Source organism: Branchiostoma floridae, chromosome 19, assembly GCF_000003815.2.
Source record: "Branchiostoma floridae strain S238N-H82 chromosome 19, Bfl_VNyyK, whole genome shotgun sequence".
NCBI classification, from domain to species: Eukaryota; Metazoa; Chordata; class Leptocardii; order Amphioxiformes; family Branchiostomatidae; genus Branchiostoma; species Branchiostoma floridae.
The window spans coordinates 14014682-14031586 of NC_049997.1; the positions used below are offsets into that span (position 1 = coordinate 14014682).

The 16905-nt window shown below is 39.7% G+C and overlaps 1 protein-coding gene across 1 annotated transcript in view; it reads right to left on the bottom strand.

Moving 5' to 3' along the window:
* Window positions 1–16905, bottom strand: part of LOC118406508 — a 126476-nt gene that overhangs the window by 45678 nt on the left and 63893 nt on the right. Inside the window, exons 69-92 of the mRNA XM_035806569.1 lie at window positions 16321–16475; window positions 14815–14972; window positions 14203–14302; window positions 13491–13677; window positions 12976–13081; window positions 12285–12491; window positions 11535–11657; window positions 10870–11079; window positions 10136–10287; window positions 8978–9089; window positions 8113–8301; window positions 7309–7425; window positions 6784–6939; window positions 6236–6351; window positions 5820–5982; window positions 5114–5185; window positions 4702–4855; window positions 3769–3982; window positions 3025–3231; window positions 2644–2786; window positions 1987–2138; window positions 1039–1274; window positions 639–788; window positions 28–188 (exon numbers count right to left, since the gene is read on the bottom strand). Of these exons, the coding sequence (XP_035662462.1) occupies window positions 28–188; window positions 639–788; window positions 1039–1274; window positions 1987–2138; window positions 2644–2786; window positions 3025–3231; window positions 3769–3982; window positions 4702–4855; window positions 5114–5185; window positions 5820–5982; window positions 6236–6351; window positions 6784–6939; window positions 7309–7425; window positions 8113–8301; window positions 8978–9089; window positions 10136–10287; window positions 10870–11079; window positions 11535–11657; window positions 12285–12491; window positions 12976–13081; window positions 13491–13677; window positions 14203–14302; window positions 14815–14972; window positions 16321–16475 (3740 nt within the window). The remainder of the gene's footprint in view (window positions 1–27; window positions 189–638; window positions 789–1038; window positions 1275–1986; window positions 2139–2643; window positions 2787–3024; window positions 3232–3768; window positions 3983–4701; window positions 4856–5113; window positions 5186–5819; window positions 5983–6235; window positions 6352–6783; window positions 6940–7308; window positions 7426–8112; window positions 8302–8977; window positions 9090–10135; window positions 10288–10869; window positions 11080–11534; window positions 11658–12284; window positions 12492–12975; window positions 13082–13490; window positions 13678–14202; window positions 14303–14814; window positions 14973–16320; window positions 16476–16905) is intronic.

A 16905-nucleotide genomic window follows, 5' to 3' on the forward strand; every position in this document is an offset into this window, starting at 1 on the left:
CACCTGTCCTGCCCTACATGTACTCACCTGTGCTGAGGTAGGTTTGTCCTGTCTGCCTCTCTCCCACACCTGTTCTGCTCCCAGCCATCCAGCATCAGGTCCTCACACCTGTCAAACAACAGCTCCTCCTCACCTGGGCTCGTCCCCAAGTACCCAGGGTCAGGGTGGGTGAAATCGGTCAGGATGCCCTGGCACAATAAGAATCTCATGTAAGTCTTAGATGTCATGAAGGTAGATTTTCTGTGCACTTTGAGGAGCTATGTAAGCATGCCACACAGCACGATTCAACAGCATCAAAAGTGCACAGGAAAGAGGCTATGACGGCAGTCCAAGGGTGCCACAACGGCTGTTTCTGCCTGTCTCTACATTGATAAAGACTATACTCGGTCCTAAAATAGATGAACAATCATATTTATCTTTTAATTTTTATGAACGACAGGGTCAAATTTCGTATGGAGCGCCTGTCAGAACGTGCGAGCGCCAATCTCAGAGATTGTTTAACTAAACCATTCATATAGGATCCATCTCAGCCCTACTGCTGGGTCAGCCCAACCTTTGGCCCATGGCTTTGGTAACTTAGGTGACACATCTCTAAAACAACTGATGCTAGGTCAAACAGTGGCTGTGTTATGGCTTACCGCTGATGATATTTCACCAGTGTACCCTATGAAGTTGTCAGACTCCACATTGAAGAAATACAGGCTGTTGTCTTCCAGTGACAGTCCGTCGTGGAGGAAGTACGCATTGTGGCCATATCCAAACCGCTCATAGTAATGCATCCTACCAGACTGAAGAAAAGAAAATGACACTGTTGTGAATGTACATCTTAATGTTTAATGTAGCCAAACACAGTTTTATTTTTGAATATAGGGTTTAACATACATTGTCAAAGACTCCACAGACAGATACATGTAGTAGGATGCACAAGTAATGTACAATATACAAAAATGGCCGAATTAAGGGTACAATCTACAAAATATTAGAAAACAAAGTTCAACTAAAATTTACTCGGACTATGTACGTCATGATAATACTTACAGCTTCTATGCGAGCACCACCCTTTTCAGCCATTGACTCTGCTTCCCCATTCAGTTCGCAGTCTTTGGACTCCCCATAATCAAAGTTGAAGCCTTTACACTGGGTTGGTAAATACTTCAGACATTCTGCAGCACAGGACTCGGGGCTTGATGTTGCCACTCCGTTACCGGGGATAGACTTGAAGGGCTCAACTGCAAGGCGACCCATTCTCGGAGGTGTGAAGGAAGCCAGACCCCCTGTCGAGACAAATTTACTCCTTTGTCATCTCATATACCTTATAGCTACATGTAGGTCAGTGCAACATTATTCTAAATCCCAGTGTGGTAACACAAAACATAAACCATTAAAAACAGATATGTTTCAGTACCTAAAAGAAACATCACCAAGAGATTCAACACTTGAGCTGCCTTTGATAACGGAATACATCTGAGTTGTTTAATGCATCAACATTTTTTCTATTTCTTTACTAATCCTCTATCAAAATCATATGTCCTGCATACAGATCCTAAAAAGTGCTGTTTTGCATCTTGTATAATGGACATAATTTATAATAATGCATTTTGCTTCCAAACTTCCAAGCTTATTCTGAGATAATTCAGAGTCATAAAATCACATACACCGTTGAGTTTGGCGAGAATTGAAACTATTTATTGTGGCATACAACAAATGATAGTATCAACATGATTGTGGTTAATGCACGGAGTAGGACAGAAATTGTCTAAGTAAGCTTTTATGTGTTTCATGTCAACGGGGACTACACTGCTGCAGACAGACAGCTCTGTTGCCATGGCAACTGTCGAGAGGTGCCGTGTGGGCATCCGCCATCCAGCTGGCTTGCATTTTGCATAAAAAACATGTTATATTCAATGTCTTTGAATGAATGAATGAATGTATGGATTGATTGATGAACGAATGAATAAATGAATGAATGAAAGAGAAGTATCTTACCTTGAGTTGTAGTCTCCCTTGTGAGAGTGAACTCCTGCCATGGGGTTATCTGATCCCCCCACACCCCGTGTCCCAGCCCCAGCCCCACTCTCTGTGCCGTCAGCTCTGAGTCATCAAACAGTTTGGCTGTAGCACTCAGTTTCTGAGGGTTACTAGTAAAACAGGAGCCATTTAGTGTGAGATAGTTCAGGCTTATTGATTGAAGTGGTATGGTATGGTAAAAAGGCTTTTGCAATTTTGAATAAAGTGAATCTATTCCTCGTCCACATGAAGTACAGACATGCTTTGGTGCTAGACTTCATCTTCCACACAAGAACTACTCCAAATCCAATACCAAGGACAATGGTAGTACACTCATTCCACCCATTTGAATAGACTGTCAAAAGAGTGGCAGGAATGTTGGTAATAAGATGACTGCAAAAGTCAGACTTGCAAGAGTAGCGGGAAGTTCAGAGTTGATAGAACTAGTCATTAATCAGACAAAACAGTCCAACTCATGGGGTCAATGGAAAAGCCTACTAATTCAGGGGAGGAACTATTTTTGGTCTGTCTGGGTGTGTTTTCAGTTTCATATTTTCTATATGCTGAGAATTAGAGAGTGAAAATAACTTACATTTCAGTACCAAGGCAAATGACAGTAAACACACTAATTTTTACCTGGTGGAAAGGTACTCCACATCTATTCTCCCGCTTGGTAAGGTGTTGTCTAAGGTGGGCAGGCTGCAGGTGGCGGTGGAACAGCCTCCAGCATTGTTACAGGCATGGAGGGTGAAGTGAAGTGGAACTCCATGAACCAGCGCCTACAGGTGGGAAATTAGACAAAAATTGTCACACAGCATACAATACATGGTTAATGACCCGCCCTGAGGTGTATATGGTGCCATAATTCATGGTCGATTCCTATAACCACCGAATGAAGTGACCGAGTCCGATGTGATACTAGTGATATACATGTATATAAAATGTTAGGCCACATAACAATGATGCCCCCTTGCAGCCAAAACTGACATTGCAGCAACTACAGGAAACACTACCTACCCTGTTGAGCTCCACAGGACTGTTACCGATCTCTTCCTGTGACACCACATCTGTACCACCTGGGACGGTGCCCACGTCGTACTTCAGCTTAGCCTGGGACCTGTCATCATTGGCTGCTATCTCTAGCCTGAAGGCCGGCTCTGTGTAGTCATAGCCAACAACCTGGTCCACGTTACACTGCTTGGTCTGAGCTGGTATGCCTGAACCCTGGAATGGAGACATACAAGTAAGATTCATACTATGAAATTATTATTGTAACAACTCAGATTATGGGTCTTATGAAGTATCAAGAGTCTTATGAATAAAAACCAAAACTTCAGGTCAAAAGTACTAGTAAGAAAAGCATATATATGCATGATGCTGAATGCTTCAGAGCTATATAAAGAGGACGATTTGTACATTATATACATAAATTCTCAGTATGATATCCAAGCAACTTTTGGGAGGGAATTTCTGACATTTTCTGACTGTCCCATTTTTTCTAGTAACAAAAATATTCTGGAACAGCAGACACTATGATTATGACTTCCTGTTCTACAATTAAATAAGAGATAATAATATATGATATCAGAAGTTGTCAACCAAATTATATGTCAACAAATCATATTTGAATGCTTCTATAGCCCTAAAACTTATAGCAATCAGCGAGTCAAGAAACGCTCAGTACTCTACTATACATGTACAATGTAGCCCAAGTAACTTAACGTGACTCCCATAACTTAAGGTGGTACAAGAGATGCTTACATCAGCAGTGACACTCTCAATCTCAGGAGGGCTGTCGTCCGGTTCTTTAGTGCTGAGTTCCAGGATGCGCATGGTGATCTTCTCTGTGCTGTACTTCCACAGGTCAGCTTTAAACAGGGTCTCTGTGATGGTTCCCACCAGCAGGTTCACCTCGACTGTGACCAGGGCCATCAGTTTAAGCTTCAATGGGATCAACTCCAGGTCCAGCTTCATGCTGGGAGAAGAAGTAACATGATTCAATCAAACATTCGCAGGCATCATAGTCTGATGCATTATAAGCAGCTACAGACACCAACAATTTCATGCCAGGTTGGTCTGTCCTGCCATGGGCGTACTCAGGCATACTTTAATGATTATATCATTAAAAAGTAATGCTAAGGTAGTCTCAAAGCCTTTTTGATTGTTGTTATCATCTGTGTCCATGGCACATATTGGAATGGAAAGCCCAAAATTCACTCTCTCCGGTACCACCATTTAGTGCAGCAGTACTTCTGATGTTGTATCTCATGTTCTGGACATGAGATGATCAAGATTTTTCATTAGTAGATAGTCATTTTTTAAGAAGTTACATAGGTTTGGAGCTCTTGGAAGCTTTCTGTATATTTTAGATGTATTATGTTTTTACAGTATCTCGAAAAAAATCAATGAATGTCACATTTCAAGACTTCTTAACATTCATTAAAGTAAGGTACATGTACATGTACAATATACGAAGTGACTGCAAGTACGATTTCAACACGGAACTATATTTTTACAAAAATGGAATTATCTTTTTATAAAAATGCCCAATATTAGCATTTCAAGAGTCACATATCACAAGCAAGATCTTAATGCTCTCAATGTAACATAAGGCAGGTTATACAAACTGGGTTAATGTTTTACTGCATGAAAATCATGAACCACCAAATTTCAACAAAGAAAAACTTCTTTTACCCGACGTCGAATGGGAACTTGCTGAATCCAATTTCTGCTTCAGTTGGGAAGCGAACTTCCATGATGTCTCCCTCCAGACGCAGTTTCCCGTACAGGACCGCGCCCACGGCCAGCTCGCCCCACACCCGGATACCAATGTATGGTGTTACTCCACCTGCCATTTCATACATATATCAATGAATGAAGACCTTTATTGTACATTTTTGCAAAACCGAGCTAGGTACAGGACACAACAAGACAAAATATATAATAGCATCACAGATCCAGTCTAATACAAAAATTCAACTTCTTGGTAACGGTGAAAATGTAGGACTGTATGATTGGGTTTCATGGTGCCCCTTCCATAACCAGATGGTTGTTACTTGCTCTTAACTTAACAAAATGGCGAGAGTTTGATAAAAAACGAAGTTACCTGTCACATTCATGTTCATCAGACTGGCCCCTATGGTGCAGTCCATGCCTTTGTACCCATCTGCACCAAATGCTGAATGCAAAAAAAATTCAAATTGAGAGTATTGAGTAAAATGTTTCCAAAACGACATTGTAGGAGAAAAATAATCCTACTATCAAACAGTAAGTTGAAATCTGGACAGTAACATAAGCCATGATAGTAATTCTACCAAGAACTATGAATAAACAAAGGTTCAAACAAACAAACAAACATACATTTTCAGTGTTGATTCACTTTGCAACTTTGGCTGAGAAATATAGTTTTGGCTGGAATTCCAGTCTGTATTGTACAGTAACATTACAGAAGTGACAGTAAATGCTTACATGTAAATTACAGTTACTGTAATGTTACTGAAGTGACAGTAAATGCTTACATGTAAATTACAGTTACTGTAATGTTACTGAAGTGACAGTAAATGCTTACATGTAAATTACAGTTACAGTAATTTTTCAGAAGTGACAGTAAATGCTTACATGTACATTACAGTTACTGTAATGTTACTGATTCAGAAATGCTATTGACAGTGATGTAGTCAGGACAGTAGCATTACAGTTAACTACATTAACTGTAACTGTACAAGGTGGTTGCTATGTGGGCAACTAGATTGTTCAATTCTGAAGATGCTATAGCACAAAGAAAACAAACATTAGTTAAACAACATACTTACCAAATTTCATGGGGAGAATTCCGCCCACCAGCATGTGAATTTCGTACTTGAAGAAGTTGGAGATTTGCCTGGGGAAGTTGTAGTATCCTTGTAACTTGATATCGAAGGAGGAGAAGGCGTTGTCAGATCCCCCACTCAGCATCAGATCGATCGCTTCCTCAAGCTTTATAAACCATAACAAAATAAACAAACATTAGATGAATCAAAAGAGGTGACCAGTCATGCGCCAAATAGCAATTATTCAAGCAACTGGATATGATTTTGGACATGGTCAGACATTTAAGATAACATCTGTTATCTTTTGTCAGTGACACGCTATACACTCATAGGTTCATCATCTTTTTTGCCATGTGCCAACTTTCACTACTGAAGACATTTTGAGGCATATTGAGATTCTATCTTATCAAGGACCTTACCATGGCAGAATACAGGTTCTTCAGATCTTCCATTAGATTGACAGCCACAACCGGATCAATGTTGTTCAAGTCCAGTGCAAACCGGATCCCCAGAAGCGTCATGTCCTTCACACCATCTGATGGTAAAAACATATTATATTAGAAAAATTTTAAACAGAATCAGATGCCATTTCCCATTTTTTAATCACATGAAAGAAAAGCCACTCTGCAGACATGTATAGAGAAATGGCAGTCTGGAAGAATTCTGCTTTTAGAGATCATGATTGGAGTCTGCAAATCAAAGATGTTTTCTTTAAAGAAACGTTCCAACTTTAATTAATTTCACTTTTATAATCAAATCAATGAAGTGTTTTGAAATCTAGGATGAGAAATGGGTGGCCACCCTAAGACATTCCTAGCATCCTGATTGGAAAAAACAATACCTCCTCATGAACTAGTCCTTCATTGACCCCATGACCTGGACTGTCATGTCTACTCAACAACTAGTTCTAACATCTCTGAACTCTATTTTTCACCTGATTGAATTGTAAGATTCAGACTGAACTCACCCGCGACATTAAGGGTCAGTACCCGTGTTGTGGTACCGTACTGGTTGGTGGCCATACATGTCCACGTCCCAGCGTTAGTGGGCTGTGCATTCTTGACCTTCAAAGTTCCATTTGGTGTTAGCTCATATCCAAACAATGATGTGTCCACCAGTTGCCCTGGAAAGGAACAAAATTTGTTAGTGGTTTGGCAACAAATAATGAGGGTCCTTAAGCCATATAATCAACAAGCTTTGACTGCATTTGCTGTTTGCAAGAAGGTCACCAAATTTGGCAAGTGTCAGAGACTCAAAGCACCTAAAAATCTATCTTATCATAGAACAAACTGATTGTAAATGTATACAAATGTTTGCTAATGAAGAATAAAAATCATTATGTAACTTAAAGTGTGGCTGAAATAAAGATGTCAAAATTTCAAATTATGCTGAAAATTAGTGCTAGTTTTACTTTCACACAATTCAACCAAACAATTAAGTCCATCTTGTGTAGTTTATTATGTTTCAGCCATCGCAAGTAAGTAGTTCATACCATTGAAGGCCCACTGAAATGTTACAGTTGTTGTAGACTGGGTTTCACAAGATAGAGTTGCTGTCAACCCTTTCATGACTGTTATGTTGGTGGGAAGAGGCAGTATGAAGGGCGTATCTGTAAAAATAGAGAAGGAAAGAACCTTTATATAATGGTATCAACAGTCTCAAAGTAACAAAATACAATCATAATACGTTCTCACTCTGAGAAAAGGTATAGGTCTTAGAAATATAAACCAAACCCATAGCCCCAAACAGTTCAAAAATTTCACAGGCGCATCTGTTTCCTCATTGGGTGAACAGATGGATAGCATTTAATCAGACAGCCTTGATTGGTCATTTCCTGATGCATTTCCCATCAGCAGTTACCTCTCAATGATTTGATCTTACGTTTTGAGTGTTACACTAAGAAATATTCAAGACACACACAGCAGAGAATTACAACAAAATTACAACAAAAGTCAGTGGAAGCTGTAACATTAATCCCAGCAATATTGTATCTGAGGCAGTATAGCCATTATATAATTACAACCACCATTTAGCAGAACACACCTGTTTTTGTTTAACCACCATTTGACAAACACAGCAGCTTCACATGGTGCAGAAAAAATGGTCATATTAAACTAGATGACCCGTCACACCTAACCTTTGCACATCTACATGTGTGTGTACAATAAATGTACATTGTAGCTGAAACATTGTCTACTGAGGATGCCTCAACAGTTCTTAGTGGCAACACGTTCTAGGAAGTTTTGAACATATCAATCCTTGGTTGATAACTGCAGTATTTGTACATCATACTTACTTATTGCTGGTATTTCAAATACTTCATTTGCCGTTGTCTGCCGCTTGACGCGGTGATGATGATAGGGGGCGCTGACCACTCCTGCGTCCCGTGAAATGCGCTCCTGCTGTTTCCTGTACGCAGTGTGCAGCTTGTGCTCCAGTTCATGCTGGTACCTCTCTGATGGACAGGAACCCTGACTTGGATTTGCTAGGGGAAGAACAAGACTTAGTGTTTAGTGGCATGCAGAATAAATCTAAGGACATATTGATTTGATAGTATGGATGACATCATCTGGAAACCCAAAACTGATGCAAGCATGCCAATAAAAAACATTTTGACAAAAAAATGATTTTGAAGTTTAAGGGGCCTGGAAGGTTGGACGTATGACAAAACACACAGAGTATAGTCACGTGACCTGTGAGAGAGAGTGACCTCCAACCCTCAGGTCACGTGACCCTTCAGAGCTGAAGAAACATGGCAGATGCCTGGTGAAAGCCTCTCAAAGCAAACTTCTAGTCGGTTGTGTCAGTTTAATTTCCTTGATTCTAATTGATTCTTTATTTTTGTTCTTTCATATCTCCTGTGACATTAGAACGTTTTCCAATATCTGTTTTTGCAATTCACTGCATCTATTTGCTTGTTTTGAGGCTGCTTTGTATGATTTACATTGTGGTTGAAAAAAACTTTTTATTTTTATTTTTGGAAACAGTCAAAAATTGATGCGTGTGCAGATGTCATCCATATATCAAATCAATATGGCCTAAAGGGAAAACATGAAAGAAACAAAACACTAAGCAATTTCGTTTTAATGCTTCTTTTTTGACAACACCTCAGGGACGGAATCATTTTTCAGTAAGGCAGGATGTATTACCAGATGGCTTACCTGACTTTCCAGAGCGTTTTGCAGTGCTTCTCTTGTACCTCAGGTGGGAGGCACCAGCAGTGTCATCGGTCAGCTGGTCCTGTCTGCATCCAAATAAGGGAATGACTGCCTCCTGCAAAGATAAAGAACAAATTTGAGGAAGTCTTTCAAATAATACAGAATTCAGAATCAAGTGTGGGGTGATATTTTCCTGAATATTCATGCAATCACTTGTTCATATTTCTGAATTTAGATCCCTCTTTTTTTGTAAACTACAATATGTATAATGTTAAGTGATTCACAGTTGCAAGGACTTGCTGTTGGTGTGCTCAACTTTTGTGAGTAATTTTATTACGTACAAAGTTCTTTATTCACAACCGCATATAGTAGGATTTGCATGAGTTAACATTTCATGCAGCAGAAAATAACAGCCATTATTACCCCGAGGAAGGTGATAGAAGGTCACCACAACATTTGCTTATGTAGATACTGTATGTGCTTGTGAGTAAAGACCGTTGTTATATAGTGTGCTCAGTTCCATGGACCTTGGCCAAATTGCACCGGCAAATGCATTTCTAGCACTTCAACAGAGATCACTTGAAACACTTATTTTCAGAGTAAGTTTTCATATTATATAGAGTACTGGTATGAAACAACCAGAGGGGCGAGTAAGAACAGAAAGAAACAACACCCCGACTCCCGGGATTCGAACCCGCGCCAAACCCGGGCAGACGGATCACAAATCGAACGTGCAAACCGTTCGGCCATAAAGGCTTAAGCCGTTAGGCGTCTTCGGTTTAGCAGTCCTTGAACACCACTGTTACACTACTCCCCCTTTTCTTTTCAAGATTCGTCCTCGAATCTCCGAGATCGACATCCCTGTGTGGCACATACTAGCCTGTTAATCACAGGGCCGGCGTGGGAACCATTGAAACAACCCGAGGGGCGAGTAAGAACAGAAAGAAACAACACCCCGACTCCCGGGATTCGAACCCGCGCCAAACCCGGGCAGACGGATCACAAATCGAACGTGCAAACCGTTCGGCCATAAAGGCTTAAGCCGTTAGGCGTCTTCGGTTTAGCAGTCCTTGAACACCACTGTTACAGGTATACTCATCTGTTTTCTCAACCCACATATTAATACATACATGTGTACTACAAAAACAGCACAAATCCTACCTTAAGGATGACCACGACATGACAGTGCTGCTCGGCTGTTTCATGATCGCACACGCGCAGTCTGAGGTCCACCACCACCCTGTGGTCATCAGGGTTGATAGCCGAGTAGATCACTTGTAACGCATCCCCAATCTTCTCACCATGCTGGTATCCTGAGTAAAAATGATAGTCATGCACCCTTTTATAGAAAAGTAACAGTGATTCAGTCAAAGCAATGATACTGAGATTTCACTTTGCAACTCTTAGGTCACTGTCTTTCAAAATAGCCACAACCCTTATAAGGTCAAAACCATGATAGATTTTCATGATAATCTGTTGGGAGAATTTGATGTCTGTCAAGCTAGTAAAGTCAGTAAAGTATTCTAAATCTTGAAAGTATTGCAGTATTTTCTGTAGTTTTCACCTTTATGCATTTCCAATGTATTCCTGCCTACATAACTGTAATACAGAATCGTCTCAAGTGTTTATCCAAACCACAGCAAAAATCTCTATGTGTCTTCTACCTGAAAATAAAAACACTGCAACTTCTCCATAGTTTGTTACAAATTCTACCATGAATATTTAAATAATAGTCGGGCCGTGGATCACCAGCAAACAAAGGATGCTCATGAATATTAAGTAGCACAAGCCTCTAACGCTTCGGTGCCAAAACCAAGAAACCCCGCCTTGCTCAGTTGTTCAAAATCAATTTGTTGTCTAGTGATTTACCAGCCTGGGAGGTTCATGTTACTCACTTGTGTGCGCCTTCGGTATGGTCTCGGTGAATGACCACTTGCCGACACGGATGGTCAGGTGGCGGCCACAGTTCTCCATGTCCAGGCTGACGTGGCTCATCAGGTCGGTGCTGTCCGGATCCAGGTGGACACAGCAGGAGATCCCACGACAGTTGATGTGAGACTGGCACAGCTTGTGTTGTTCCCACATCTGTGGGAGACCTGGGCAACCTAAGAAGGAAAACATTAACAATCAGAAAGCTTGTGAAAGATTGTATTGGTATCTATATGGCCAGAGGATAACCATCCTTCGGCGTAACACACCAGCTTTGTAGCCTCACAGCACAGCAGCATCTGGTTATACTACACGGAACGTTTTGTCACACCTAACCATTGCATATCTGACTGGAAATGTTGAAAGCTATCTGGTGAGGATGCTCCTACTGTACTTGATGACAAGGAGTTCTACTCTGCAATACTTCTAGGAAAGCACAAATATTTGAACACAAGTTAAAAACTTTGGTAGTTAAAGGCATGACTATTTCTTGTTCTTGCTAGTAGGCATGTGAAACATCTGGACCAAATATGAAATAATGGTTGATATAGTACATCTAGCAGGAGCTTTTGTAGTCATCCTTCTATGATCAATCTACAATTATAGATACTAATGTAGACAACAAACTTACTTTTCCCTTGCATTTTGCTATCCAGAGTCTCTATACACTGCTGTGCCTGAGTCTCCAGGCCATTGACGTCAGAGTTGATGGTAGCTGGTCTGTAACCAGAGGTCCACAACAGCGTCATACCCTCTGCAAGAACAACATCAATGGATCTTTAAAGACAAAATCAATTCACTGCTTTGTTCATTTTTCTCTGTAAGTGGAGGCCAGTGCAAGAAAGATGGCACAATAAGTCTTAAAAAAAGCCAATTGTTCTGTAAACTACTTTTTTAAAAAGAGCTTAATTGTATCCTTAAAGAAAAAAAAGCTTGACATACTGAATAATACATGTGCTTTGCATGGACATTATGGTGTGACAGTATACAATAGTCTGGTGCAGCTAGTCTGCTAGATGTAAAAGCATTGCCTGCCTGAATAGTAAAAAAAAGTTTGAGCTTTTGGGTAATGCATCAGGGGTGGAGGCATATTCAAAAAGGCAACATGCAATGTGTTGCCTCTTTTTACATTATGTTTTACTACAAACAAGAACTGTAGGCACTAAGGCACTGTAAGAACCGGCTAGGCTTACTGAAGACAGACCTAAAGGATCGAGGACTAGGATCATTGTTGTCAGAAAGAAAACTATGGGTGCTAAGGAAGCTTGTGATGAACAGGATGTAGTATAGAGAGTTGAAGAAAGACGTATAGTATCTGCAGGATGGCCTGACCACTGCAGCAGCAGAACATAGTGAACTACTAGTACAAAGGAAATGTTACCCTCAGAGACTTGTATTGATCGTCTCCTGCGGGTGCAGTATGGAGGCCTGGGGATGCTGACCCCGTCCAGGATGGGGACCCTGACAGCACAGATGTTGTTCACACACATCAGCAGAGTGAAGTTTGTGACGAAGGTCTGGTCAGGCCCACGGAGAACACTGTACTGCAGCTTGATGTGGTCCCCAAAGTCTATAGTTCTCAGTGGTCCTAAATAAGGAGCACAAAAATAAGACTCAGTTAAACCATTATTGCTAGGATCTACTGTCTATCGTACTACCTTTGAACCTGCTGTATTGAAGCATAATCATATCAAAGAAATCTACCATTTAAAAAAAAAATGTTCCATTTGGTGCTCTCCTTGGTGCTGAAAACATAATTTTCTTAAGCTTCATTTTCTTAACATTTCACATGCTATTTTTGTACAATAGGTCCTCTGGTCTTTCTTAAGTTTCAGGTTATTTTCAATTCAGAGGGATCAAAGAACAGATGAAAGGCTTGTCGGTAAGGACTTTGATTTGTGTATGTTGATAGCAAAAATCTTTAAAATGTCCCTTACTGTCACAGATAATTTTCATTCCAAGATGGCTTGATTATTATTTTATACCACTAGTAATCTCCAGGTAGCTGCCCATTTTGATAGTAACTGTTACAAATGTACTTGCTACTAAACCATCTCACTTAAGATCATTACCTTCTCCAATGTAGTAGTCAGTGATGAAGCTGATTTCACGGTCCTCCTTTTCAAATCCTATGTCCATGCTCACATCTGGTAGGCAGGGTTGGATCTTCAGGGAGATCTAAGGTGACAATATATCCAACAGTTAGACTAAATCTGAGCAGTCTAATACAGCAAAGGTTGTTTTGCTATACAAAATACTGGGTGCAAATATTTTTGTGTAATTGGCAATATACATTTTTGTACACTATTATTATAATAATAGGATAAAAAGCATATCAAGTTACAAGACTTATGTTTGATATGGGTTGTTTCTTTACCTTTACCTATCAAGCTGCCATGACTGGTTCTGTCCTTCTGTGTATCACATGAGCTCTGCAGTCAAATGGCACACTGAATGATCTTTGCACATTTAGTTGTAAGAAATTAAAAGCTACATGTATCTAGTGAGGGTGTTTTTACTGTACTTGGTGCCAAGAAGCTTGAATCTACAATTGGATTTTTAAACACCTCAAGTCTGACTCCATTACCTGTATTTCAGGTTCAACAGCCTCCAGATCCAACTGGACATTACACTTTATTCCCACACAGTGTTCCAGGGCAATACATGTGACCATTCCGTTTGTCTGTTCTGACATGGCCTCAGCAAGGGTTTTCAGTGGACATGTGGTTGTGAAGGTTGGTTGGACCAGTGCTGTACCCCACATGGTAGGGTCTCTGTGGTAGACACATAGTCATACACATTAGGGTGGTAAATGGGTTGGGTACCAGTAGTACAGTACAGAAAATTCAGGTCCATGTACGGTCCAGGTCCAGAGGATCAGGTCCAGGTCTAGACCTGAACCTGTGAAAATTTGTGAAAATTTGTGAAAATTTGTGAATGGGCAATACTCAAAAAAATGGTCCATTTTTGTACAAAGGAATCTGTTTGGTCAGGTATCATATCATCATGTGAACAAATAACTGCCTCTGTTAACTTTGACCAATTTTGACTGTAGCGATGTTTACTATCAACTCAACACTTCATCTTGTTATTTTCTTGGACCTGCAATCAGCTCCAAACCATGTGAACACCTCTCACCATTTTGCCAGTAAGTCTGTCCATTTTCTAATCAGTCCAAGCTTAGGTCCAGTCCAACATTGACTAGCTGTTAAACATGAAAATTAACCAGCAGACCAGAAGAGCTATAGTATACACAAAAGTAAGTCTTGAGATTTCTGAAGAAGAGAAAGACGAGATACCTGATAATACTTGAATTCAGTCCCAGCTCAGTGGCAATGAAGGAGACATACTGGTCCTGAGGGATGGATGCCGGGAAGGACTTCACCTTCTCAAGCATTGCTGCCATCAAAAAACAATAATGAGACAAATGTGTCAGGATAGCAGTAATGCAATCAAAAATTCATCTTAACAATGCAATCAAAATCAATTTTCAGTCTCATTATTGCAAACAAAATGTTAACATGAAAATTCTCTATCTCAATAACTGTTTTAGATACTTGTAAAAGCTGTGTGTAAGTACATTAAATTTTGTATTACTAGTACCTGATTGAAGAAACAGTTAAAAGGTTATATGATGCAAACAAGTTAATCAATCCTATTCCTACATGTTGTTCAATTCAGTGCATGCTTTGCACATAGTGTTTGGAATAAACCATTACTATAACTACACATGTACATGATTTATTCAAACACCATACAATGTATGAACACCCAGCATCAAGAGATTTTAACTTCATGCATGTTCAAATTTTGTGTCATTGTTCTGTGTTTTTCAATCAAAAGTAATACATAACCCTAAACAACAACAAGAATTGACAAAACGATGCACAATTTTTCAAATCTGGTTTTACCTTTTACAGCAGCTGCTGAGTTGGATTGCCCAACTGCATTGTTGGGTAGGCGGGCGTTGTCAAGGATTTTGTAGATAACCAGGTGGTTGTCTATGGTGAAGTAGAGGTCAAAGTTCACCACTATCACTGTACCAAGCTCCTCAGGGCTAGCTGACCACCTGTGGTATTAAACCATACATAAACTGTCATTCACTCATATTCACTATCTGGTTATTTGACTACTGTTGCTCCCTGTCAATGTCTCACAAGGGTCAGACATGCTTGTACATAGATGTCATACATGTATCTTGTTCTCTCTTCACATAAGATGTACATGTTTGCATACACACTTCCAGCATACATTCATGATCAGTGCATTAGACATTAACATCTATTATCATAATACCGGTACGTTTACGACGATTTCTCTAGCCGTACTGATTTGACACATTGTCAACGCATCATTTTCTCCAGTTACATGTTGCTGTTATAGGTTACCCTTGCCACTTCTTCTGTGTAACTTTTCTGCCACTCTTGTCCTGCTAAAAGCGTAATATTGTAATTGTAACACGCCGCGGAATTACACGGCGAACGGGCGCGTGGTTGGGAGGGGGTAAAAATACCGGTAGGAAGAAACACGGCACAATTAACTGCCGCTATGTACATTTATACATCCTCTGATGTTCCTTCCTTTTCTGTCAGTAAATGCATAAAACATAAACCTGCATGAGCATACAAAATGTCATGAGAAAACGGACGTATACTGTCAAGAATTTTCATTTAACTTCTGTCCGTCACAACCGCTATGACGTAACACTTCACTGCTAGCGTAGATATAAAAATGGCGGGAAAATGGCTGCGTACGTTCAATTTTGCCCATTCAGTCATAGATCCGGGCTATTATGCAACGGTTCTTCACACTTTTACATGAGTTGTAGGTCACCAACAGAAATTCAAGATTGTTGTTGAATCATGTTCGTCTTGTGCCGTGAGCATGTGTAATAATATTTATTATGATCTATAAATTTGGCAATGAATGTGACAGTGTGTTCTTCCCACGACGAGCTGCCTACCCCGAAAAAGATACTGAAAACTTTTGGCCTTGTTGTCTTCGAATGTATTGTTATCGATGCTTTGTAAATGATGTATTGGACACCTAGATGTCTGAAGTGTGCACAGCTCAGAAATAACTATTGTTGCATGTGTAGATCTCTTTAAGTTCCAGTATTTTGAATCTACCGGTATAAGTCTTACTACCGGTATTATGCCAATGCATGTTAGACACATTAAGTTTGAAATTTGAAAAAAAAAAGATTCTTTCAAGTTGATACATTTGAAAATGAAAAAAAGGGATACTTAAAGGTAGTTCACTTTATTGAAGAAGAGCTAACCTTATTTGTTAGCATTAGTATTGGAAAACTCATTTTGGCTTTAAATTTGAAAAAGTCCATTATTTTGCACTTGAGATTGAAGGTATTGCTTAAAAGATGAAGATTGCAGTGAAATATAACAAAACATGAAGCTCACTTTATCTCAATACTGTTCCCCAGGGTTCTAGTGTGCACTTCCCCAGGAGTGAGTAAGAACAGGTCCACAGAGAACTCGTGTCCTCCGATGCTGTAGTGAAGCTGGTTCCCAGTTTGGCCCACGTAGAAGGACACATCAAACGAGTACGTCTTCACCTGTTAGTGAAAACAAATGCATGTACATGTAAATATTGATTACTTTTGAGATATTTTAACAATCAATAATTACTGTAAATACATGTTTGTTCTATGTCTGCCTGTATACAGATATGGATAAGTTTAATAAACTTTTCAAAGTACCACCATTGATATCAAAAGAAACATGATTATGGCACAAGAAATTCTTCCAAAAAGAAAAGGTATTGCAGCATTACCCACCTTTTTTTCTTCACACATTTCAGAAATATCAATCTGACATATTGATATTAGCTTTGAAAACAGTGTTACAAAGCATAAATTATATCTTCTAAAAAAATCTTAAATTCTAGCTTCAACATAATATCCAAAAATAATGTACGATACATTAATGGTGTATTGTTATACTTCTTCGTAAAATTTTACTTGATATCTTCTAGATGATCTGTTT